General features: G+C 39.7%; 3 protein-coding genes across 3 annotated transcripts; all 3 read right to left on the bottom strand.

The window, feature by feature from the left end:
• Window positions 1–1,753: 1,753 nt before the first annotated feature.
• On the bottom strand, window positions 1,754–2,686 carry LOC134497103 (olfactory receptor 6X1-like). Its single transcript, XM_063302815.1, has one exon. It carries the CDS (start codon window positions 2,684–2,686, stop codon window positions 1,754–1,756), a length of 933 nt encoding a protein of 310 aa, XP_063158885.1.
• An 11,994-nt stretch (window positions 2,687–14,680) lies between these two features.
• LOC134497104 (olfactory receptor 6X1-like) lies at window positions 14,681–15,610 on the bottom strand. The gene has a single exon (XM_063302816.1). It carries the CDS (start codon window positions 15,608–15,610, stop codon window positions 14,681–14,683), a length of 930 nt encoding a protein of 309 aa, XP_063158886.1.
• Window positions 15,611–20,234: 4,624 nt separating this feature from the next.
• LOC134497105 (olfactory receptor 6X1-like) lies at window positions 20,235–21,176 on the bottom strand. Its single transcript, XM_063302817.1, has one exon. The coding sequence runs from the start codon at window positions 21,174–21,176 to the stop codon at window positions 20,235–20,237; it is 942 nt and encodes a 313-aa protein (XP_063158887.1).
• Window positions 21,177–27,144: the final 5,968 nt, after the last annotated feature.

The following is a 27,144-nucleotide window of genomic DNA, read 5'->3' on the forward strand; positions in this document are numbered from 1 at the left end:
GGTGAAGAGCTTAGAAATATATCCATAGTCATTCTTAATAAGGCCGGGGAGCATGGATGTATATTCACTTTTACAAGCTCACCTTCCTCTTTCAGATCTTCCTCCTAAATTTCTAAAGATTTCTAAGAGCAAGTGGGCAATATCTCCCCTTAAAGTCCAGCTGTTAACCGTTTCAGGCAGATTGTGCTTCTATATGTTAAATGTCAATATAATTGCAATGGGCATGGTGTGAACTAGATAGGTGTTGAATTCCACCTTCCCTCCCAAAATAAATGAGATCTTTGGGTGCAGATGGATTCAAATGAGAGCTACCCTAAAACTCAGCTGACCTGGACAGCTTTAATATGACATATACTCCTGTATACAATATATGTATAATAAAACTTTGCAACATTGTTAGAAAAATGGACAAGCTACTCATCTCTGTTCCTTTCTAGAACGCTTTCAAATAACCTGGCATATCATTTGGCCGTAACATACCTAGGAAACCTGAAAGATTAAATCTTCTACAGGAGAATTTCCTCCATGGGGAAGATTAGTTGCTGATGGTGATGGAGAAACCAAGCAGAGTTACAGCAGACTAGCAAGATTGAAAGACAGAGGACCATAACATTATTTCAGAGCACAGTTCATTAGTGAACCTATGTGACAATAACTTTTCCTAAAAGAAAATTCTGGCAACAACCAATTATTATAAGATCCCAAACTGAGCCATATATTGTCATGTGGGAATGGAAGTGAACTAATCAGTTAGGGACTTCCTGGGAGATGATCTGGGGAACTGGGTTGGTGCTGAGCCAAGGCTATGGAAGAACACAAAACAGAACTTGAAGAAATACAGACATCACCACCAGTAGGGCCACCTGAAGCCATTTTCGTGTCTTGGCAAAAGAGCAAGATTGTGCCCCTCCCAATTCCACATGGAAAAGCAAACTATCAGTGTTTGGACTTTATTTTGCTAGTTACAATGTGGTCAAATTCATCACAAAGTCAATGCCTTAAGCTACTTAAATACTGCCATTTTAAATCTGGTGGCTCTCATCCAAGTTATGCCAGAAGATGGAAGGAAAAAAAAATCCCTTCAAATCCTTTCAAGCACAAAGTTCATGTTGTTTTCCAGACACTGAGGTAATTTGCACGGAAGGCAGTGATCGTATGAAAGATGAAGGGAACTGTTCAGTCTTCCTTGACACATCCTAATCAAAAGTGGATAGAACAGAATAATTTTCTCAGAGTTCCTCATTCTTGCAGACATGCATTCTCTTGATGTCAGACACTGAATGTGACCTTTCACATTCGGCTATTCTATGATAAACAGAAAAAAGTAATTGAATTCAGGCTAGAATTCTTAGTGTTTTTTATCTTTTAAAATTTCTTCCACACTTTAAACCAAACAGAGCTTTCTATATTTCTTTCATTAAACAATAACAGCCCTCTCTCCAATTGCAGTTCAGGCATGGATGTCAATAAACTTCAACATGCATGAAACATGTGTAAAATATTGAGCCTTCTTCATGCATGTATATTCCAAGCTAGACATTATCAAATGGGAAAAAAAAGTCTCAAGAGTCACAAAAAGGTTCATAAAGAATTAATAGTTTCATATGCAATCTCATGGTTGCTGAGACGGATGTGCAACCATTGAATGATATTCCACCAGAGAGAGGTGGTGAGGAGCATAAACTACTTTACCAGTTCTCTTTCAGAGTGAGAAGTCATAGAGAACTCTAGATTCTTAAAGTTATGTACCATGTTAGAAACTCATCTTCTTTTTTGTTACTGCTTTCCATAGAGCTGACTTGAATTCATTGTTCCGGATTGTGTAGATGAAAGGGTTTAACATGGGTATAAAGCTTGTGCGCACAAGAGATATGGCTTTATTGATTTTGGTGTCACCATGGGTTGAAGGCCTCAAGTACATAAGCATATCTGCTGTGTAGAAGATGGTTACAACAGTGAGATGGGAGGCACAGGTGAAGAAGGCTTTGGACCGCCCAGTGGCAGAAGGGATCTGAACTATGGTGTTTATAATGCACACGTATGAAATCAATGAAAACCCAAAGGATCCCCACATTATAGTGGCACCATAAAGGAAACCTATTAGCTCAATCACACTTGTATCAGCACAAGCCAACTGCAAAACTGGACCAACGTCACAAAAGAAGTGATCAATGATATTGCGCCCACAATAAGGGTACGTCCACACCACTACTGACTGAGGAAATATTATCCCAAACCCACCAATCCAAGCCAGCAAGGACAGATTGAGACAGAGTCCACTAGTCATAATGGTTTGATAATGTAAAGGCTTGCAGATGGCTACGTAGCGGTCGAAAGACATGACGGTGAGGGTGATGAACTCCACAGCTCCCATTGTGAAGACCACGAAACCCTGGGCCATGCAGCATGCGAAGCAGATGGTGACTTTGCCAGAGAAGCTATTGACCAGCATCTTTGGTATCTCTGCTGCTGTGGAACAAATCTCAGCCATGGAGAAGTTGAGGAGGAAGAAGTACATTGGAGTATGGAGCCTGGGTTCCATGGAAACAACTATGATTATTAAGGAGTGTCCCATAAGTGACAGAAGGTACATCAGAAGCAGGAGAGTGTAAAATCCCAGGTCCAGGTCATGAAATTCAGAAAATCCCAGAAGAATAAACTCATTGAAACTTGTAGCATTTGACATTGCCTTCTTCTTTTCTAAAATGATACAATAATTTATGGAAACATTATTGTTTGTGGTGTAAAGAAGAAACAAGGTACATAGTGGGATATGAGCAAACTTTAGTTTGCACAAATTCCCAAGGAATGGCAGGAAAAAATTACTGTGCAGGGTTTCTGAACTGCTTAATTTTTTCCCCTCACACAACCATTCATTGATTAGTGGATTCAGAAATGCCACCACCACTCTGAGAGAATCTGTAGCTATTAGATTTGGGACATGGAGGGAGGCCATAAATTATTTTTCCCATAAAATGTTACCAGTATCCCCCACCACCACCAAAGTACTGCACGTTACCTTGACTCATTTTAGGGTTTTTTTTATTGTCTCTGAAATGTAATGTGGGAAAAAACAAAAGTGACAAAATCTCCCTTTTTTAGTTATGTATCTTTGGAGGATAGATGACCATGTTCACTTTTTTTAATGGAAAGAGAGAATTGAAATTTATGAACAAAAGTTTTATGACTTCTTTGTGATGTGTAATAGTATCAGGTGCCCTCCCAAGTGATTAGAAAATGTACTATCTATCCATACATCCACTCACCCATACATGCGCAGACGTGCACTATGAATTAATTTACATTAATGCAGGGAAAACAAACAAACAAAAAGATTTGGGGGAGCGATGAGGGATATTTTAGGGCAGGAGGCATTTGTAATTTGCAATAATTTCTCTTTTATTCTACTACAAAATATTTTTTTCCCCATATTTTGTACCTCTGGAAAGTCCATACTTTTAGTCCTATTTGATCTTTTAGTTCAAGGTAAGAATTGTGCTGTTTACAGCTAAAATACCGGTAGAGGAGAAATGCCACATAATAGTAATTTGGAAGCAGTGAAATCTCTTACGGATACAAAGACTTTGCAAACTTTTGATTCCTCATTCATTTGGAAAGGCCCATGGAGAAAGGATAGATGCTTTTGGATGCCAACAATCTTGGATTCATTTCCTGAAATCTCATGTTAGGGAGGCAAGACCCCTCACTTGAAATCTGAGAGGAGTAACGTTGGTCATTGTCAACAACACTGAGTTTGATCTCATTGATCCTTGATAAAATATCTAAAAGACCTTTAGATAGTATTCTACCAGCAGCTGGGCTCAGAATCTTCCCTCTGGTCCATAATATGGAGATCATAACATTCATATGAACCTAGAACATGTTTCTGAGGTCCACAGGATTGGACAGACTATTTTCATGTTCTAGGTGACTAATTATATTATTAAAAGAAGGAAGAACAACAACTTATGGCAGAACTTCTACTCAAACCCAACTTCATCGGATTCACTTTCTTCACTTTCAGATAAATCCATAACAAATCCTAGAAATGTTTATAGCCCTGTTACCTTAAAAGCATCACATTTTTTTTTCTTTCATTAAATATAAATTATTTGCACCTAGAATACTTGATCTGGAATAAAGGCAAAATCAGCATTTCCTCCTAGCATTAAATACACTGATAAATTGCTTATTGACCAACATGTACAAACAGCCATATATGATGCTGCAGCCCAAAACTGGCTCACTTAAGTAGAACAAATCACTTTGAAGATGCAACATTAATTTATTAAACCTGCAAACAACTACAGTGTACTTTGAGGTCCCAGGAATGCTTTGGCAGCTTGCTGAGCAGCTCTGAACAAAAGCAAAACCACCACTAATATCCTTTTGGCCAACTATAGTTCAAAGACAAGACAAAGGAAAAGGCAGACATGGTGTGAATTACAGCATGGCATTGGAATGTCTTCGGTAAACCCCCCTGGGTGACCTTTTTATTTATCACTTCCTACTTGTTGTAGCTTCTAGATAAAGGCGATTCAATAAAATCCAATTTTGCAGTCCCAAAAGCACAAGGACAAATCCCAATCTCACACTGTTTGCATGTGTAGAAGTAGAAACTCGGTGAGATCATGGTGCAAACTCAAAGGATTGAATTCAATGGGCATGAGACTTGCAAAGCAACAAGTCTCAGGAAGCTATAAAGCACAGTCTGCCATGGTCTTGTAAATGTCTTGGGGTGCATTCAGCTCCCATTGGTTTTCTTTGGAAGCACTCCATCTTCCATCGGTATTCCATCCTCCTCCCCTTCTTGTCCTGGTCTTCAACTGTGCTAGAGGTAGGCATGGTGTAGACAAACCTTGCACAGTCTGGGGAGAGACTTGAGTTTGGCTGAAGTAATTGCAGCAGATGAAGCACAAGGAGAGTAGGCAAACTGGAGAAACAACAGAAAAGGCTGAAGTGGAGATACAGAAGGGGGCATCCGGGTCATGAAAAGAGCCTTGGCTTGGGGTTAAGGAAAGGAAAAATGGATCATGAAACCAGATGCCAGCAACAGATGGCTGTCCTTGTAGGATCTCCTCTCTTTCTGAACACTCACAGCTGAAGCTTTTCTGGAGAGACAGCAGCCAGCCACTTATTCATGAGACACACATTTTGGCAGAGTGCAGGACCTGCCCTGCTTTTCAGCTTGGCACCCAAGTTAGTAGAAAGGCTTCAAAGCTGGGTGAGAAAGCTTGCAACCAATTAATTCATGGATGCAGACCTCTTGACCATTTTCCTATCACCTTATCCTTTCGATCTATTCACTCTTTCAACACTAGCCCTTACAGGGCATTCCCCCATGTTAGGCAACACATTTCCCTAAGCACCAAACACCACATGCCCATCATCCTTTTTAGGAGCCAATGGCTTAGGCTTCCTTTTTTTTAGGGCAATGGTTTTCCATCCCCCTCCCCCTCACTTTACCTCCTAACATGCCTCTAATGTACACTCAGCTTACACAAATCTCATCAAGTCAAATAACAAGCATGCCTGAAAGGTTGGAAGTACAGGTGGCCAGTGCCATGCATTCTAAGCCTTCCCTTTTTACTGCAGAGATTCAGCTTTCACAGGGACAGACCCACATTGCTTTCAACTTCCTCATCCCAGCTCAAAGCAGATTTTCCACCTGGCTTTTTATACACACACAAACAACCTGCAGCTGAGAATAAAGTGAAGCAACCAGCACATCACCCACTTCCCTTGACAAATGCACATACAAATATGCACAGCAAATGCTTTCACACCAAAAATCCTGGTGCCTTAATCCTACCGACATCATGGCTGACAATATCACGTATCAGTGGTGAGGAAGTTTATAAGGTTGTCAGTCTTCCTCAAGAAAATTCCCTGCTTATAAATCTTGCAGCCCTGTAAGGACACAGGAATCAAGGGCTTCCTTCCCTTTGCTTTTCAACACACTGAGGTCACTGGGACCAAAGTCCCTACCTTGGCCTATGAAGGTGGCTGGGAGAAAGAGATGCCTAGCTCTGGTATCCAGGCATGATTTGACATTCAATCAAATCATTCAATAGGGAGAGAGATTAGCAAAGACAAACACATAAGTTTCTCAATTGGTTACATATGGTCACACAGACCTGAAGCTGCCCATTACTTCTGTCCTTGCAGAGTCAGCTGGCAACAATCCAGACTTTATCTCAACTCACCCACATGGAATTTTAAACCTGGGTCTGTCTGTCCTGGCACTGGGCTGGCACTTGCAGAGACTGTCATGGTGCATTCAACTGGAACTCCGACCTTGCAAGCACTCCTTGACCTGCCTGTGCTGTGCCCTACTGGCCCACACCTAGCAGGGCTAAACCCAGACAAAAAATTCTCTGGCTAAATTAAAATTCCCCCAAGTGTACAGTATATTCAAACAAAATGGGTTCAGGATCAGATAGGAAAATGGAAGCAGCAGAAAACACAAGCCTGCAAAGTGTCAGGAGCACTCTGCAGGTGATTGACTGCTTCCCCTCTCATCCTCCCAATTTGAGTTATGGCACCAAACTGTCATGGCTAAAACCTGGCTCACTGAAATAAACCAAATCACTTTGGAGATACAACGTAAATTTAACAAGCAAGCAAACAACTACAGTGTACGCTAGACTTTTGGCAAAGCATTGGCAGCTTGCTGAACAGCCCTGATCGAAAGCAGAACCACAGTTAATATCCCTTTGGCCCACTATGGAAAAGAGCAGACACAGTGTAAGTCACAGCATTACATTGCAATGTTTTTCATAAACCCCTCTGGGTCACATTCTTCTTATTTAACCCTTCCTACTGAGTCAGCACACTAGCTATACTGTCTTTGAGATAGGGGGTTATTGGGATGCTAGTTCCTGTCTGGTTCCTCCCCCTGTCAGTCAATTCAGCTGGCTGCAAACATTTTATTATAAGGGCACTTTAAGCAGCTCACCTATAAGGGGCATCTTATAGGGTTGGTAGTAAATGCAGCTGATATGTGCTTGGTGCCTCAGACCTCCACAATGATGGTTTCCCTTAGTCAAGCTCTAAAAGTTATCTCCCACATTCAGAGAATATCCTTGCTTTCTGGTTGGCCAATTGCCAGTATGAACCAGTCACCACTGATGATTTCCTTCTCTCCTTCCCACTCCCAGCCCATTGCAAATGCCCCTTGCACCTGTGTTCTCCATGTTCAATTCAGTTCTGCTGTTGTCCAACTTGTCTTAAGCCCTTCAGAGTGGATTGTCTTGATGCTTTCTTCTGTTCTAGTAGAAACTCCAGCTTTGATTGGCTTGATTGCTGGCACCAGCACCCCTCCCTAAGCAGCTAGGCACTGTCCTAGCAGACACTTTTTCCTGGGCTGGCTCAAGCATGAAGCTGGGAGAAAAAACAAAAAACTAGAAAGGGTCTATGTTGGTGTCAAAGGGGATAATGTGAAAAAGAATGTGAGAAATAATCCAGATATGCAAGCTTCTGGGAAAGCAGAGGAAAGAGTCTAGTGAGGAAGGAACAATAGCTGAAAATGGAAGTCAGGCAGAGAAGCCAGCCACCCAGCCAGAGATGCTTTGTCTTCTCTGTATGGATGGGAAGGATAAGAGAGGGACAACCGGGGAGGTCTTGTGGTGGCCATAGTCTAAACTGAGTACCAGCCCAGCCCCAATGCCAGCCTATTTGAACCCCAACTGGAATGTCAGCAGTTGGCTTAAGGAATATCCAGGACTAGCACGATAGACCATTCATGCCACATGGGTTTCTCATTGCATTCAAAGTGAAGTCAAGGGACATACCTTCTTAGCAGAATTCACACTTATTCTGAGATACCATTTAGTTGAAATAATGTAGATAGGGATTCTCTTCATTAAGACTAAGTACATTTTTTTTTCCTTGTAACTTTCTTATTCAAAATCTCAGGGGTATCTTAGATGGCCTCTGAAGGCTTTACAGATCTTCCCATGCCACGTTAAGAAAACCAATTAACCTCCAAGAAGTCCTTTTAGAATTAGTATTTCCCTCTCTGTACTCTAACCAAACTTTGTTCAGTTGTTTTCAAGGAAAAATAATGTACGTTCTCATAGAAAAATAAACCTTTAAATTATTAAAAATATAAATAATGACTTTCTTTACATGTTCTGTTCTCCAAATAATTTATCACTGAATTTGATTCATAAAAGGCCTATTATGGAATGCTTTAATTTGGTTGATAGGCTACTTCCAGGAAATCTATCAGCATGGATTCTGCAAAAATAAATTGTGCATAAATTATGGGGTCACTCACATCCTAGAGCTCCTGTGCTTATGCCTGTGACAGGAACAAAGACAAAAATGCTCTGAGAAAATTTAATTATTTTCCTGCCAATATTTTATGGTACAGATTCAGTATGCTTAAGAGAGCAGAGGTTACACTTACCTGGCAAACACTTTCATAACTCACAATTACCCATTTTACATCTGTAAAGACATCTGTTGGGTTGGCTTAAATTTTGTTGTTTATTCGTTCAGTCACTTCCGACTCTTCGTGACTTCATGGACCAGCCCACGCCAGAGCTTCCTGTCTGTTGTCAACACCCCCAGCTCCCCCAGGGACGAGTCCGTCACCTCTAGGATATCATCCATCCACCTTGCCCTTGGTCAGCCCCTCTTCCTTTTGCCCTCCACTCTCCCTAGCATCAGCATCTTCTCCAGGGTGTCCTGTCTTCTCATTATGTGGCCAAAGTATTTCAGTTTTGCCTTTAATGTCATTCCCTCAAGTGAGCAGTCTGGCTTTATTTCCTGGAGTATGGCTTAAATACCAAATGCATAAATTTCAAAAATAATTTGAAGAATGTCTGGACACTGGTGGTTTGGGGGATCACAACAGCATTGCATTTTCTTTGCTTGGAGTTAAACGGACCTTTTTTAAAATTATACGGATAAGGGGTCTAGTGGAGATCAGTGGAATTGTCCATCCATACCATGGTGTCACAGTAGTCAACTGAATAAACCAATGTATCTTTTTTATATATAGTAATTTTATTAAAAATTACAATTAAAAAGATAACTACTAATACAAACTGAAATATATAAAATAATTTTAAAAATAGAAAGTGCAGAAAAGAAAAAAATAGAAAGAAAAATAGAAAAGAAAGAAAAATAAGAATATAATAAAGAAAAAGAAAAGAAATATATGAAGAAATGACTTCCCCATTCATCACAACAAGTATAAACAATTTTTGCAACATATCACCTTCTCTTAAAGTACAACAAATGATCTCTTCTTTCCAGATGTCTATAAACAAATCTTTAACACATCGTTCAGTCTTGATCGGCAAAAGTCCATTAAGGGTTACCAGAGATAACAACATATCTATTTTAACCTGGATCAAATAAACCAAATAAACTTTGTATTCCTTCCTTTTACTTTTTAGAATCTCAATTTTTAGTCCCTTCAAATAATGTCCTAGAATTTGATTTCTTTTCATTTTTTCTTTGTCCCTTCCCTTCCCACAAAATTCTTCAAACCTTTAACTATCTATTTTGTAAATCCAATATAGGAAAGCTATCCAAATCATTATTTTGGTTTGTTACTTAAATGTCCCTTTTAATTATTAAGATATCAGGTGGTTTCATTTGTATATCCATTGAAGCATCTTTTTCCGTATCATTCTTGTAGCCTGTCATTTTTAAATGCACTTTCAGATCAGGCTCAAACTTGTCGATTAAAATCTGTTCTTCCATAACATCTTTTAAACACAGTCTATTTATAAAGGCAGGCACTCTTAAAATTAACTTCTGGATCCATTGTTCAAAAATATCCTTCAGTATGTCCAATGATCTCCGCAAAGGATCGTTACCTTGTTGTGGTGCTGGAGCTTGAGCACCTCAATGATGCCATGAGCTAAACCGTGAAGGGCCACCCAAGACGGGAAGGTCATGACAGAGAGGTCAGACTAAATGCGATCCCTGGGGAAGGTAATGGCAACCCACCCCAGTATTCTTGCCGTGAAAACTAAATGGATCAGTACAACCAGAGATATGTCAGTATACCATCGGAAGATGAGACCCCCAGGTCGGAAGATGGTCAAAATGCTACTGGGGAGGAACAGAGGATGAGCTCAACTAGCCCCAGTTGTGATGACGCAGCTAGCTCAAAGCCGAAAGGACGGTTAGCGGCCGACGGTGCTGGTGGTGAACGGCGAATCCGATGTTCTAAGGATCAACACACCATTGGAATCTGGAATGTAAGATCTATGAGCCAGGGCAAATTGGATGTAGTTATTGGTGAGATGTCAAGATTAAAGATAGACATTCTGGGCGTCAGTGAACTGAAATGGACTGGAATGGGCCACTTCACATCAAATGACCACCAGATCTACTACTGTGGACAAGAGGACCACAGAAGAAATGGAGTAGCCTTCATAATTAATAGTAAAGTGGCTAAAGCAGTGCTTGGATACAACCCAAAAAATGACAGAATGATCTCAATTCGAATTCAGGGCAAGCCATCTAACATCACAGTGATCCAAATATACGCCCCAACCACAAATGCTGAAGAAGCTGAAGTAGAGCAGTTCTATGAGGATCTGCAGCACCTACTGGACAACACGCCTAAAAGAGATGTTATTTTCATCACAGGAGACTGGAATGCTAAGGTGGGCAGTCAAATGACACCTCGAATTACAGGTAAGTATGGCCTGGGAGAACAAAACGAAGCAGGACATAGGCTGATAGAATTTTGCCAAGACAATTCACTCTGCATAACAAACACTCTCTTCCAACAACCTAAGAGACGGCTTTACACATGGACTTCACCAGATGGACAACACCAAAATCAGATTGATTACATCCTTTGCAGCCAAAGGTGGCGGACATCTGTACAGTCGGTAAAAACAAGGCCTGGAGCTGACTGTAGTTCAGACCATGAACTTCTTCTTGCACAATTTAGGATCAGACTAAAGAGATTAGGGAAGACCCACAGATCAGCTAGATATGAGCTCACGAATATTCCTCAGGAATATGCAGTGGAGGTGAAGAATAGATTTAAGGGACTGGACTTAGTAGATAGGGTCCCGGAAGAACTCTGGACAGAAGTTGGCAGCATTGTTCAGGAGGCGGCAACAAAATACATCCCAAAGAAAGAGAAAACCAAGAAGGCAAAATGGCTGTCTGCTGAGACACTAGAAGTAGCCCAAGAAAGAAGGAAAGCAAAAGGCAACAGCGATAGGGGGAGATATGCCCAATTAAATGCAAAATTCCAGAGGTTAGCCAGAAGAGATAAGGAATTATTTTTAAACAAGCAATGCGCGGAAGTGGAAGAAGACAATAGAATAGGAAGGACAAGAGACCTCTTCCAGAAAATTAGAAACATTGGAGGTAAATTCCAGGCAAAAATGGGTATGATCAAAAACAAAGATGGCAAGGACCTAACAGAAGAAGAAGAGATCAAGAAAAGGTGGCAAGAATATACAGAAGACCTGTATAGGAAGGATAACAATATCGGGGATAGCTTTGACGGTGTGGTCCGTGAGCTAGAGCCAGACATCCTGAAGAGTGAGGTTGAGTGGGCCTTAAGAAGCATTGCTAATAACAAGGCAACAGGAGAAGACGGCATCCCAGCTGAACTGTTCAAAATCTTGCAAGATGATGCTGTCAAGGTAATGCATGCTATATGCCAGCAAATTTGGAAAACACAAGAATGGCCATCAGATTGGAAAAAATCAACTTATATCCCCATACCAAAAAAGGGAAACACTAAAGAATGTTCAAACTATCGAACAGTGGCACTCATTTCACATGCCAGTAAGGTAATGCTCAAGATCCTGCAAGGTAGACTTCAGCAGTTCATGGAGCGAGAATTGCCAGATGTACAGGCTGGGTTTAGAAAAGGCAGAGGAACTAGAGACCAAATTGCCAATATCCGCTGGATAATGGAAAAAGCCAGGGAGTTTCAGAAAAACATCTATTTCTGTTTTATTGACTATTCTAAAGCCTTTGACTGTGTGGACCATAACAAATTGTGGCAAGTTCTTAGTGGTATGGGGATACCAAGTCATCTTGTATGCCTCCTGAAGAATCTGTATAACGACCAAGTAGCAACAGTAAGAACAGACCACGGAACAACGGACTGGTTTAAGATTGGGAAAGGAGTACGGCAGGGCTGTATACTCTCACCCTACCTATTCAACTTGTATGCAGAACACATCATGCGACAAGCTGGTCTTGAGGAATCCAAGGCTGGAGTTAAAATCTCTGGAAGAAACATTAACAATCTCAGATATGCAGATGATACCACTTTGATGGCTGAAAGTGAAGAGGAACTGAGGAGCCTTATGATGAAGGTGAAAGAAGAAAGTGCAAAAGCTGGCTTGCAGCTAAACCTCAAAAAAACCAAGATTATGGCAACCAGCTTGATTGATAACTGGCAAATAGAGGGAGAAAATGTAGAAGCAGTGAAAGACTTTGTATTCCTAGGTGCAAAGATTACTGCAGATGCTGACTGCAGTCAGGAAATCAGAAGACGCTTAATCCTTGGGAGAAGAGCAATGACAAATCTCGATAAAATAGTTAAGAGCAGAGACATCACACTGACAACAAAGGCCCGCATAGTTAAAGCAATGGTGTTCCCTGTAGTAACATATGGCTGCGAGAGCTGGACCATAAGGAAGGCTGAGCGAAGGAAGATCGATGCTTTTGAACTGTGGTGTTGGAGGAAAATTCTGAGAGTGCCTTGGACTGCAAGAAGATCAAACCAGTCCATCCTCCAGGAAATAAAGCCAGACTGCTCACTTGAGGGAATGATATTAAAGGCAAAACTGAAATACTTTGGCCACATAATGAGAAGACAGGACACCCTGGAGAAGATGCTGATGCTAGGGAGAGTGGAAGGCAAAAGGAAGAGGGGCCGACCAAGGGCAAGATGGATGGATGATATTCTAGAGGTGACGGACTCGTCCCTGGGGGAGCTGGGGATGTTGACGACCGACAGGAAGCTCTGGCGTGGGCTGGTCCATGAAGTCACGAAGAGTCGGAAGCGACTAAACGAATAAACAACAACAACATGTCCAATGATAAAATATTTTCCTCCACTCTGTATTAGTAAGTAAAATTTAAGAGTTCTCCTTTAATTGCAATCTTTAGTTTCTTCTTGTTCCTTCTAGTGCCCAACCTTGAAGGTCTCATGCTATCATGTTTTTTTTTTAAGAGAATTAAAAAAAAAAAGCATTTTCCCATGGGAAGGATTCTTATAATTAATTCCAAAACCTTATTTCAAATACAATTGGACCCTTAGTCCATTTGTAACTTTCCACAATCAAAGTTCGAATCACCCTTTTGCTGTTTATTCCAAAAGAATTTTTTTCTAAGTCCTTAAACTTGTATTTAAAAATTCATTCACTGAGGATTGAAGGAATTTTACTCAGCGCTGTAAAACTTTTTGATCCAAAGGTTCCTAATAACTGAAAAGCAGTTAACAAGCCATTTCCAAAAATGATTAGAAAAGGAAATACGTGAACCCAATGTCCTTTTGAAGGCGCCGACTGAGATTTGAGCAAAAATATGGCTATTTCCTCATCTGCAGAGCTCTAAACCTGCTGGAGAACTCTGTGTGCAGTCTCCTTGCAAGGAGCTACTGCACGGAGCACTTGTGGGTGATCTCAAGTGCTCTCCTTGACTGGGGGGGAATTCCAAACAGTCGGTCTACTCACCAGCTCTTCATTCTACCACAGTTCTTGACTCTGCTTTTACCAGAGCTGTCTTCAGTTCATCATTTCTTCCATGGAGGTCTCTGAATGAACCATTGTATCTGATGTATAACCCTCAGTACAGCATTATCCATCATTGATTGAAACACATATGCTGCCACACCAGCCAAAGACTTTGCTATTGTATCCAATTACACCTGTGTTCTTATTTGCATAATGTTGTATAGATGGGTTGCATCCTTGCCCCTTTTGAGGTTAGCTTCTGCTGCCACCAGTACTGTAATAAACACTTTGTGCTTCAGTGAAAGAGTCTGTGTGATTCTCATTCTTAAGGAACTCTTTAGAGATATTTCTCATATACAATGTATTGCCTATTCATGTGGTGATGCAACAAAACCCAGAGAAAAAGGCACAGTTCCTAAATATCTTTCAGGGTGTCAAGGATGTTGCAGCCTATAGTTTGATCAACAATCTATATCTTTACCTAACCCAGATGTCATGCTGTTGAAAAACAAAGAAAATAAGTAGAGAATCAGGGTGTCCTCTTCAGTTGCAGGTGTAAATGTTAAGATGAAACTGAAGATTTCAGACTTCTAAAAGGTGCTCTCAGGGACATCAGTGGAAGGGCTCAAAGAACAGGGATCCCATGACTATATGATCAAAGCCTCACCCTTTTTCTACCCATTTCACACATGTAACACTCTTAAAGAGGAGCAGGGGGTTTAATCATATGGATTCAGTTGCTTCCTGGTTTCTTTGACCCATTCTGCAGATACCCTTAGCAGACCCCAAGTTTTTGTTTTGTTTTGTTTTGTTTCATGTTGTTTTGCTTTGCTTTGCTTTGATTTTTGTTTTGAATGAGATTTACACTATCTTCTCAGGAAATTAATTGTACATTATATCTGTCTTGTTGTTTACAGATTAATACTAATAGTTGTATAAAGCCACAATAAATCACCTTCTTGGTTACTTTAAAAAAAGAAAAGAATTTCTAAATCCTAGATAACCCACCTCCATCTCAGTGTTTTCCCTAGAGCTCTCTTGAATTCACTGTTCCGGATTGTGTAGATGAAAGGGTTTAACATTGGAATAAAACTTGTGCGCACAAGAGATATCACTTTATTGAGTTGGGTGTCACCATGGGTTGAAGGCCTCAAGTACATAAACATGTCAGCTGTGTAAAAGATGATTAGAACAGAGAGGTGGGAGGCACAGGTGAAAAAGGCTTTGGAACGCCCTGTGGCAGAAGAGATCCGAATTATAGCAACTATAATGTACATGTATGATATCAGGGAAAGACCAAAGGATCCCCACATGATAGTGGCACCATAGATGAGACCAATTAGCTCTATCAGAGTTGTATCAGCACAAGCCAATTTCAGAAGAGGTCCCACATCACAAAAGAAGTGGTCAATGAAGTTGTCTCCACAATAAGGGAATGTCCATATGACTACTGCCTGAGAAAAGACAATTAGGAACCCACCAGTCCAAGCCAACAAAGCTAAGTGAAGACTGAATTGATGGGTCATGACTGTTTTATAGAGTAAAGGTTTACAAATGGCCACATAGCGATCAAAAGACATGATAGAGAGCATAAGGAATTCAACAGCTCCCATTGCAAAGACAGTGAAAAACTGTGCCATGCAACATGCAAAGCAGATGGTATTTTTGCCCAGGATGATATTGGTCAGCATTTGGGGGACTTCTGCTGATGTGGAGCAGATCTCAGCAATGGAGAAGTTGAGGAGGAAGAAGTACATTGGTGTGTGGAGCATGGGTTCCATGAGAACCACAGTGATGATTAAGCTGTTCCCCAGAAGTGATAGAAGATACATCAGTAGAACTACGGAATAAAACACCATCATCAGTTCATGTAATTGTGGAAATCCCACAAGAATAAACTCAGTGACCAAAGTTACATTGGCCATCTTCTTCTTTCCTGTAATAAAAATGTAAGAAGAAAATATGTAAGGAGAAAAATACCTGGTTGAATAAAGGAGGGCATTTTTTGACTGTTGCATAACTTTTTGGTACACAGGATTAATGTCTGAAATTTCATATGGGAATAGTTTTTACAATGTGATAAAAATAAGTTTCCAGATGAATGGTCCCCTTTAAACATCAAGGAATATGGCAACAACCTTGGAAGCTCTCTCACACCAGCTTCTGCAGCTTTTGCTAACTTTTATCAGGACATTCCTATAGCAACCCATGAATCTCTGTGTTCATGAAGTTTGCTCCCTCTCTTCTTCCCACTAAGACAATGGCTTCCTTTTGAGTAGACAAGTAAGGCAGAAAGTAAATTGCAATCTATTGCTTATGAATATGTATGTATGCCTGCATCATGTATAAATATCCGTGCATTTCTTTTTTCTGCAAAAAGAGGTATGATCCCCCCAGTATGCACTATTTAATAAATACTGCAGTTCAACCTTGATTATTTGCTTTGGGTCCTGCATTTGATTCCATAACAACATCAGATTATTATCTTTCAATTGCCAAAATAAGATGTAAAAACTTAATATAAGTTGTATCTTAATTTTATCTAAATAATCAGGCACTTTTACCAACACCATGCCTTTCATTGAATCTGTTGCAAATCTCTGCAGCTGTCTCCATCTTGTGTGGGTAGCAATCACATCAAAGAAAATGGAAATCAAATTCTCCAGTCCCCATGCTTATGCGATTTGCTGTATGTGCCAAATGATAAATGTTTGCAATATCATTGTGGGGAAAAGTCATAACATCTTCACCCTGTCCCTTAAGAAAACATGTGTATATTCAAAGGGTCTAAAGACTTGGGAGGGCCTACTGTCACAAGAGCACAGGAGGTTTAATGGTCAGCTCTACCATCAAACAGCCTCTGTGTTGGGACTAGACATCAGGGTCATTGGAAGTTCCTAGTAAATTAGCTGTTAAACCTAGCTTCTAATAGCAAACATCTTGGTCTCATCTAGCAGTTGCCAGAAATGGAGAAGGAGCAGAGGGTGAGAGGAGAGGAGAAAGTGATCAAAGAAGCAGAGGGGAAGATGAATTCAAAGGGATGTGCTGTGCTAGGAGTATAAAATGACAAGGCGGTCTGGATCATCTTTTGGGGCTCTGAATGTTGTACTTGCTTCCCTTGACTCACAGCACATCAAATATATGCTTTGAGTTTCTGGAACATAAATCAGATAAGTAATTAGGTGATCTTTCCTGATGCCTCTCAGATCTGTTACCTTTCAAGTGCCCAGATTCATGCTGAACTTCAAAAGAGAAGTGCAAAAGATTTTTCCTACCTTTTAAGATGTTCACCCCAGCTTACAAACTCCTCATGACAACACGGTCATTTTAAGAGAATCACCTACATTCTACAATATCTAAATATCATCTATAGGCCTATCTCTATCTATCAATCTATCATCTATCCATCCATCCATCCATCCATCCATCCATCCTCTATCTGTATATGAATACTCTCTTAGCATTTAACTTTCTACATGTAAAGATTACCCCCTCAAGCAGAGAAAAAGTTGAACTTTTCTCAGAATCATCAGTATTTTAGATATTGGTAAGAGTCACAGAAAATAACCATGATTGTGAACAACAATTACAGCCCTTATCAAATATGGAATCTTTGTTCTTACCTTCTTAGTCACCTTCTAACATGTTCCGGAGACCATATTAACAAAGAAAGGCTCTACATATAACTCTGTTTAGTAAGAGTGAATAGCTGGAATATTTTTTTCCCCCCTCATGTGATCTTCTTACAGTTCCTCAGGGATACTGCAAGTTATGTAAAAGGTTCCTTCATGCCAATTAGTAATTCATGTACAGATGTTTTAAAAGAACAACTTTCAAATAATGGAAATGGGTCATCTGAAAAATTCATGGTCAAATGGAGAAGTACAGATTGGTGATTGGGATGAACAGACTAATTAGAAGCTTTTGCTTTCAGGTGTAACGCTGGGCCACCAAACCTTTCAAGTGTGACTTGGGAAGGAAGGAAGGAAGGAAGGAAGGAAGGAAGGAAGGAAGGAAGGAAGGAAGGAAAATTCTATAAAGAACTTGGCATACACTGGTACATAACAGAGGGTTGAGATTAATACAGCTTCCCAGAGCCTGAATCAAGAATGAATGGGAATTAAATAAAGATGGTCTGAACGGAAAAGTGAGCAACTGGTACAAGTGAAGTATATTGTGGTGGTTTGGTCTTGACTGAGAGAATGGATGATGATTGAACTGCAAACGAAATATGTGAGGAAAGAGTGAATGCATTGAGACTAAAGAAAGACAGAATGAAGTGGTTGGATGGAGCTGATGCAATCCTCAGAAGAAATTAGTGACAAGCCTAAAGAACAAAAGGCAATATCTAAGCCTTATATGGACATCATGAAAGCTAGGATGACTAGCTAGGATACAATGGGATGGAGAAGAATGATGAATGAGGTTGATGCAATCTAGCCATTTTTTTCTTTTTCCTGTTCTTACCAAAAGCCTTTAATGAGTTTGAATTACTATGTTTAGGTTTCCCCCCTCTTCATGATGTTGTTTATCTCAAAAATTAACTTTGTGATGGGTTGGTATGCATGTTTGTATGAGAAAACCAAGAATCTCATGACAGCTTACATCTCATAAACAAACCAGAAGACTACAATGTTTGTCGCTGACGAGAAAGCAGACTGACTCTTCTGATCTACCAGTAAGCTACAGGAGGCCATCCAGAAACATGGTGCGAATCCTGAGATTAACTGGAATTAAGGAATGGCCAATTACATGCAATGTAGAGAAAGACAAACCACACACTGTGTTTGGTGCATGCAGATGTTGGTTCTGAGGACATCAAAATGCTACATTCTATGCCACTACTGTGGCAGAATCAATCTTGATATATTTGCTAATACTACTCCTATATACATTCTTTTTTTAAAAAAAATCTCCCTACTCCCAGGAATGCATGACAAATAAAAAATGACCATTGCTTAAAAACATCATACCATTACTTGGCTAGTCTTCCTAAATGGTACTATCACAATTGCAACACATGCAGTAGCAACCATATCTAATGCTACAGTATTTTTTGAAAATCTTGGGTATGCCTAGTCAAGTCAAGTCAAGTCTTGCATACCTAGAATAGTGTTTTCTCTTTTTTTGGAAATAGACTTTCATGTTTAGGTATTGAAGGAGTTTGCAGAGGTCCAAATGGTGGTCAAAAGCCATTGTTGTGAGGATGAAGAGTTCTCTACTGCCAAAGACAAAGTGAAAAAAATTGTTGAGGAAGGCAGGCAGAGAAACAAATGGTGGTCTGAGTTTGTACAAGTGTCTGCAACAATCTGGGTACAACAGCAGATCTCCAGGAAAACAAGGGTGCTCAGGGAAATGTATGTTAGTATCTAAAGTCTTGGCTCAGTTGCCACAATGATGAGGATGAATCGATTCCCCAGGATGGTTGCAAGGTACATCATCACCACCACCACCACCACCACCATCATCCATTATTTATTTAAATGTATTGGCCACCCAACTCCAGAGGATTTTTAACCCACAACAAGGAAGAATTCATGGAGCTTGTGTAGAAAGGGTATACCCAGCAGGATAAATTTAGTCACAGTTGATATATTCATCACCTCAGTTTATACCCAAAAATGTTTACCTATGTTTGCTGTAGGAATCTCTATTTTTCCCCCAAAGTTCTTAATGACAGGTCTTAAAACAAAACAGAAGCAAACTTTGGGAGAGTGAAATAAATTGAAACCTTTCTTATTATTTTTTTTTTGTATTAACGTTCCTTCATCTATTAGAACTGCAAGTGAAAATATAGCATTTATATATGATGTGCCTGAGTGATACTTTCTAGAAAAGGGAAGATAGCAGAACCAAGACCAAAATTAAATCTATTTAATCCAATCCATGAAGATGACTTGATTGCTTCCAGCATAGTTTATAATTCCTCCTTTCATCAAGTTCAAAATTACATTTCAGCTATAACTTTTTGGAACTTTGGTTCTAGAATAAGCCTTGATGCTGCCAAGCACAGCATAAAAAAACTGTTGCCTTGTCTCAGTTTCTCACTTTAGGAGCCCTTCCTTTTTAAGGGCTGCTGTCTAGATAAAAGACAAGCATGTCAAAGTCATATTACCGTTTGATCTGAGCTTTGCTGATTGTTCTGGACATTTTTGTTGCCTTATAAAAATGCTTGAATAGAGTGATTTTTTCCCCCTTTAATTTAATTGATTTAGTTTTGGAGTGCCACTCAAAAAGAAAGATGGGATATACATTCCAACAAATGCAGAAAAAAGCACACTTTCCTTTTAAAAAAAGTTAACTTCAACTATAAATTATGATTGCAAGCAAAAGAACCACAACAAATGTTACTAAGATGTACAGGATTTGTAAACCTTGTGCATCTATATTGTAAAGTATTTAATCTCATGGTCTTTTTAAGTCTGAAACTGCCAAATGAATTCTGACTGCATCTATCCACTTAAAATGGCATCCAGGCCTCAGTGCTCTAAATTTTACCTCATTGATAGAACATATGAGTGTCCTGGAACTATTTTTCCCTTCACTGTCTCACTTTAAGGTTCCTTTCCTTTTATGGATTACATTCTGGACAGCCTTTTTGACCTCGGCATTCCGGATTGTGTATATGAAAGGATTCAGCATTGGGGTAAGGGTGGTGTTGAGGACTGCCACAGTCCTTGTCAAGCGGGATGAGGACTGGATGTTGGGCCTCACGTACATGAAGGCAAGAGCACTGTATAATATGGACACTACCACCAGGTGAGATGTGCAGGTGGAAAAGGCCTTCCTCCGCCCTACAGCAGAGGGAATGCGCAGGATGGTGACAATGATGAAAATGTAGGACACAATCATGAGGAGCAAGGTCATAATAACAACTAAAAAGGCTGTCAACAGTCTGAGAGATTCAATGAGATGGGTATCAGCACAGGCAAGGTTCAGAAGAGGACCAATATCACAGAAGAAATGGTCAATAATATTAGACCCACAGAATGGCAATGTCCAAACAATAAAATAATGAAAAAAGATAACCACAAATGCAGCATACCAAGTGGCCAAAGACATTTGAATGCACACATGCTTGGACATAATGATGGGATACTGAAGGGGCTTGCAGATGGCCAGATAGCGGTCAAAGGCCATAGCTGTGAGGATGAAGAGCTCGGTACTGCCAAAGCAGAAATGGAAAAATCCTTGGGCCAGGCAGCGGTGGAAACCAATGGTGGTCTTTGTTTGAATAAGTGTCTGTAGCAATTTGGGTACAACAGTTGTGGTATAGCAGATCTCCAGGAAAGCCAGGTTGCTCAGGAAGATGTACATGGGTATCTGAAGCCTTGGCTCAATTGCTACAATGATGAGGATGAATCCATTCCCCAGGATGGTTACAAGGTACATGAATAAACCCACCACAAAGAAGACTTGGTGAAGGTCATACAGAAAAGGAATCCCCAGTAGGATAAATTCAGTCACTCTGGACATATTGCTAGACTCCATCATGGCAAAATTGTCAGTGATTTCTCTGCCATAGCTCAGATGACATCTAGCATTTCCAAAATCAGTCCTAATGTGTGGATGAGATAAGAAAGGAAAGAGATAAAGAAAAGAAAAATCCCAAGGGAGGAAATCAGGGTGTTGGAAGGAAGCACAATGTATTTTAAACTCCTAAAATTTTATCTTTATCTAAATGTGTATGTCTTGAAAGTGACTGTTTATCAATGTGACAACATCTACAAATTTAAACTAAATAGGTATTGTATTTTATTATTTTTTTAGGTCACACATCTTTTAATACCAGTCAGATCAGTTTCTGAATGCTTTAGAAGCAAAGTGAAACAAAGACCAAAGTATTAGGCGAAACATCACTATGATAAGGCCAAAATTCAGGTGCATAACATACTATATTTCACTGTTTGGACAGTTATTTCAGAAGTGACATTGACCATCTTCTTCCTTCCTGAAATAGAAAAAGAGCATAATTAAGGAGAAAGATATCTCACTGAATAGAGGAGGGTGGGCTATTTTTTGAGTGTGGCATAACTTTTTGGCATACAGGATTGATATCTAAAATCTCAGATGGGAATAGTGTTTACCTGCTCAGATTATGATGAATAAAAAACCAAAATAAAGAGTAAAAAAGTATACTCCTGCCAATAATAATATACTTCTTATATTAATTTAATCTAAATAATTGGGAAAAATCCAAAGGATTCCCGAATTCCTAAACATTATCTGCTCAAGTCGTCAACAGGTTGCAGACAGTAGCCCACTTTAAGTTTTCAAAGAGTAACTATTTTCTCTCACTTCACAGCAGCCTTTCTCAACTTTTTGACCCTGGAGAAACCCTTGAAATACCTTTCAGGCCTCAGGGAATCGCTGCACATTCAGCCTCAAATATAGCCCAGAATTTACAAAATTACTACATTTGTTTCATGTGTAGGCCTGTATATATGTACTAACAGTGTTCTTAAACTAAACAATAAAGAATGAAACTTACCTCTTTAATGTGAAGTTGCCCAAATTTGAAATATTTTTTTAAATAAATTGTGATCTTCCAGGGAACCCCTAGCTACCTCTTGTGGAACCCAAGGGTGTCACGGAACCCTGGCTGAGAAACCCTGCGTTACTGGGATATTCTTTAAAAAGGACAAGCATGGATTTATTTATCTGTAGTGCTCCATCAATCAAATAGGCCAGCCAATCCCAAATTGTAGGCTCTTCAAAAGATGGAGCAGGCTGGATCCTTCTTCTCTCTGTGTGTCTCTCTGCCTCTCAGACCGTCACACCCACCAATGCTGGAATGAGTGTGCCTATGGAATTCCTGCTCCTCCTGGCTAGATCCTTGTGGAGGGATCTCTGTGGTAGACCTTAGGGGAACAGTGCAATGCCCCTTGCTTCTTTGCCCCTCTCAGTTCTACAACCTAAATCCCAAGCAATTCCCATGTTTCATCTGAAGTGGTACCACTTTACTTCTCCTGAACCAGATTTTTTAAGATTTTAAATTAAACTGAAATTTGGAAATTTTTTCAAGGAAAGCTTTTTAGTCTTAGGGTGATACTGTAGACTCAACTGGAGAAAAAAAATACTAATCTTGCACTCATTTGATGTAGAAATGTACTTACAATGAAATTTCAATAGGATTTATACCAAAATCAGAGGAAATATATATATATATACATTTCAGAGTAAATGTATATATATTTACATATCTCTCTATCTCTCTATCTATATATCAGAGTAAATGTAAATATATATATATATATATCAGAGTAAATATATGTATCTCTGAGTAAATGTATATATATATTCAGACATATATATATATATATATATATATATATAAATATATATATATCTCAGAGTAAATATATTTATATATACATTAAATTATATATATATAATTCAGAATATATATATATATATATATATCAGAGTACATGTATATATATAGACACACACATATATATATATACACACACACAAACACAAACACACACACAGATGTATATATTTATCAGAGTAAATATATATGTATACATATCAGAGTGTGTGTATGTGTTTGTGTGTGTGTGTGTATATGTATATATATCAAAGTATATATATATATATATATATATATATGTATATATATATATATAAGATTATATCAATCATTATATTGATAACAATGATTATATCAATCATATTTATAAGGGACCTTACTTTGTCTAATGCGCAACATCCTTTTTGTTTTCATTCAGCATTTTGAATTTGCAAGCTCTTCTTCGGCAGCGGCAAAAGATGCATGCTAATAAATTGGCATGAATAAATGTTATGTTTGTTCATTGATTAATTATCCATAGATTATAGTTCATATAACAATATTACTTTTTATACGCTGCATAGCAGGGGGATATGAATAATTCTGTGATTATCTGTGTCTTTTTGGAGTATATAGCAGGAAGCCTCTTTAAAAATCTCTTGAAAAGGTGAGTTCCTCACATGATTCCTCTACTACAGCTAGAGGGGCAGTCTGGAGCGGTGATTACGGCATGAGACTGACGCAAGAAAGATCAGCGTCCTACTCTGCCTTTAGCCACAGAAGCTCAGTAGACGATTTGGGGCGAGTCAAGGTTCTCCTTGTGGGGGAAATGGAAAGAGGGAGGACCATGAATGTCGCTTTCTGAACTAAAATTTTTGATATGCAGTAAGCCAAGCAATCAATAAATGGTCTTACAGTATCTGAGGTTGTCAGAACTATTAGCTTTCAACAGCTATGATTTACGCTGAACATCAAAAGTGAACTGTAATAGGTTATTCCTATTTTGTACGATGCTCACCCTAGTTAACAACACTTCATGGCAACAGTATAAGTGAGCATCTTTTAATTATCATCATGAGAACAGGTCCCATAATTTCATCACTCGAGCAGGATGCAATCTCTCCTCTTCTGCATGAGCACAAAATGTCCATATACAGCTGGGAAAGACGGAGGCAACCTCTTGCTTTTTATGGTTCTTGTTCTAAAATGCCTCAGAGTTCGCTAGTCTAGGGTGAAGAACTAACTTTGGGAGAGCAGCTGTTTTTCTCAGAAGCTAAGGATGCACAAACAGAGGTGGCCTGGCTACCAATGGTTCCACAAAGTCTTATCTGCGTCCCTTCAATCCTTCCAAAACTCAAAATCAAAATGGTTAATAACACATAAGAGAAACTCATCCTTGCATTCATTGTGCTTACTGTAAATTAATTGAAATGAAATAAAGTTAGTTTTGGGTCTGCCCCACCTGTATCTTTGTACCAGCATATCCATTATTGTATTTTGGTTGCTGGCATGCTGTTCAGGATCAAATGTAATTTTGGAACCCAAAACTCAGCATGTCTGTCTGTCTGTCTGTCTGTCTGTCTGTCTGTCTGTCCGTCCGTCCGTCCGTCCGTCCATCCATCCATCCATCCATCCATCCATCCATCCATCTATCTATCTATCTATCTATCTATCTATCTATCTATCTATCTATCTATCTATCATCTTTCTATCTCTATCTCTATCCATCCATCCTTTCTGAACATTTAGCTTTCAACGTGTAAAATTTTCCCCTCCAAGGACAGAAATAGTTGATCATTTCTGATGGCTGTTAGTACTGCAGATATTGCTAGGTGTCCATTTGAAGCTTAAAAATGATTTTCCATTTCTGTGAAATATATTTACACTCCATATCAAACATAGAATCTCCATTCTTACCTTTTTAGCCACCTTCCAACATGTTCTGGAGCTGATATTATCCCACAAAAGCCCTAAATATAACTCTATTCAGTACCACTGAAATATATATATATATATATATATATATATATATATTCATGTGACATCTTATGTGACATCTTAACCATTCTTCAGGGATACTGCAGCTGATGCAATAGTTTCCCTCGTGCCAATTAGTAATTCTTGTATAGATGTTTTGAAAGAACAAATTTCAATAATGGAAATGGGTCATCAGGAAAAAAAAATATATATAATAAAATTGATAGGAAAGGATTGGTGAATGGGATCTACAGTTTAATTAGAAGTTTTTTGCTTCTGGAGGTAACTGTCTGATACACCAGAGACCTTGAATGAGACTTGTGGAGGAAGCGAGGGAGGACAATTCTCTTAAGAATGTGGAGTACATTGGTGGATAGAAAAGAAACGAGACTGATCCCTTTTCTTACATTTCGGATCAAGAATGAATGTGTACTAAATACAGATGGATGTAATACAGAAGTGAGCAGCCAGCACAAATGAAGTCTTCTATGGACATGGTGGAAGGATGACTAGCTAGGATAGAGCAGGATGGAGAAATATGGGGAATGATGTTGATGTGATTTATTTATTTATTTATTTGTATTTCAAATTTCTTCACTGTCACTTCCATCTCACTCAAAGAGCAACTCTGGGCAGTTTACAATAAAACTAAAAATAAATACAGATTAAAATACAATAAAAACAGTACTGTGTAAATGTAAATGTAAAATATCAAATCCAAGATAAGAATATTAAAAGTTCCTCCTTTAAACTCTTGAATTCATGGGGGCCTCTTTAGGGTGCTAACTACCCCCAGGATTGATTACCCCTCCTCCCACCCCTAGCAAGATGGCAGAGCCAGGCCTTTACCCCTTTCTGGAAGGCCAGGAGAATGGGGGGCTGCCTCACCTCTGGGGAAATAGTGTTCCATAGGGTGGGGACCACGGCAGAGAAGGGATTCTTCCCGGGAACAGCCAATCGACAATCTTTCATGGGCAGGGTCCATAACATGCCCTCTCTGCCTGACCTGGTAGGATGGCTCAATGCAATGGGGGTGAGATGATCCCTGAGGTAGCATGGCCCCTTGCCATAGAGGGCTTTAAAGTTGATAACCAACACCTTGAATTGGACCTGGAAGTAAACTGGCACCCAGTGCAGTTCCTGCAGCAATGGTGCTGCATGTGCCATCCTTGGGGCACGAAGACTGCTCTCATGACCACATTCTGAACCAGCTGTAACTTCCGGATAATCTTCAAGGGTAACTCCATGTAAAGCGTGTTGCAATAGTCTATAAGGGAGATGACCAGGGCATGAGTGACTGACTGGAGGGCTTCTTGCTCCAGGAATGGGCATAACTGGTGCACAACCTGAAATTGAGCAAAGGCCCTCCTGGCCATGACTGCCACCTGCTCCTCGAGCAGGAGTCCTGAGTCTAGAGGACCCCCAGATTCCACACCAGGTCTGTCTGGGACAGTGCAACTCCCTCCAGAACCAAAGATGGCAAATTCCTGGATACTGAGGAGCCCCCAACCCACAGCCACTTCATCTTACCAGGCTTCAGCTAAAGCCTGCTGTTCCCCATCCAGACCCCTACAGCCTCCAAGCACTCAGAGAAGGTGGTCACAGCATCACCTCAATCACCTGGAATGGAGATGTACTGTATAATTGGGTATCATCTGCATATTGATGATACCTCCTCCCATGGGAATGAATGATCTCACCCAGTGGTTTCATGTAGATGTTAAAAAGGAGTGGGGAGATGTTAAAAAGATGGTGTGAAAAAGGATTGGGTTTGATGGGACAAGAGAGGTCACCTGAGCGCAATCCTGTCCAAGGACCCAGCTGCCTCCCTATTCCCTTTAGCCATGATTCCCTTTCCTTTTCTTATCAAGAGCCTTTAATACTGTTGAGTTACAATTTTTTCTCCCTTTTTAACACTCTGTATAACATTCTTTACATCAAAAATGAACAGTGTGATGGGTAGGTATGCACATATAGTATGTATGATAGAACCAAGAGCCCTATGACACCTTGTTCTGTTCTGTTCTGTTCATGACACCTTACCTCTAAGAAATAAACTGGGGTAGACAATATTTTTGGCTGATCAAAATTCACTCTTCTAATCAAACAGTGAGCCCCAAGAGGCCCTCCAGTAACATGGTGAGATCATTGGTGGGTTGGGGATAAAGTCCATTTTTAATGGATTAT

The sequence above is a fragment of the Candoia aspera genome, chromosome 4 (genome assembly GCF_035149785.1).
Source record: "Candoia aspera isolate rCanAsp1 chromosome 4, rCanAsp1.hap2, whole genome shotgun sequence".
NCBI classification, from domain to species: domain Eukaryota; kingdom Metazoa; phylum Chordata; class Lepidosauria; order Squamata; family Boidae; genus Candoia; species Candoia aspera.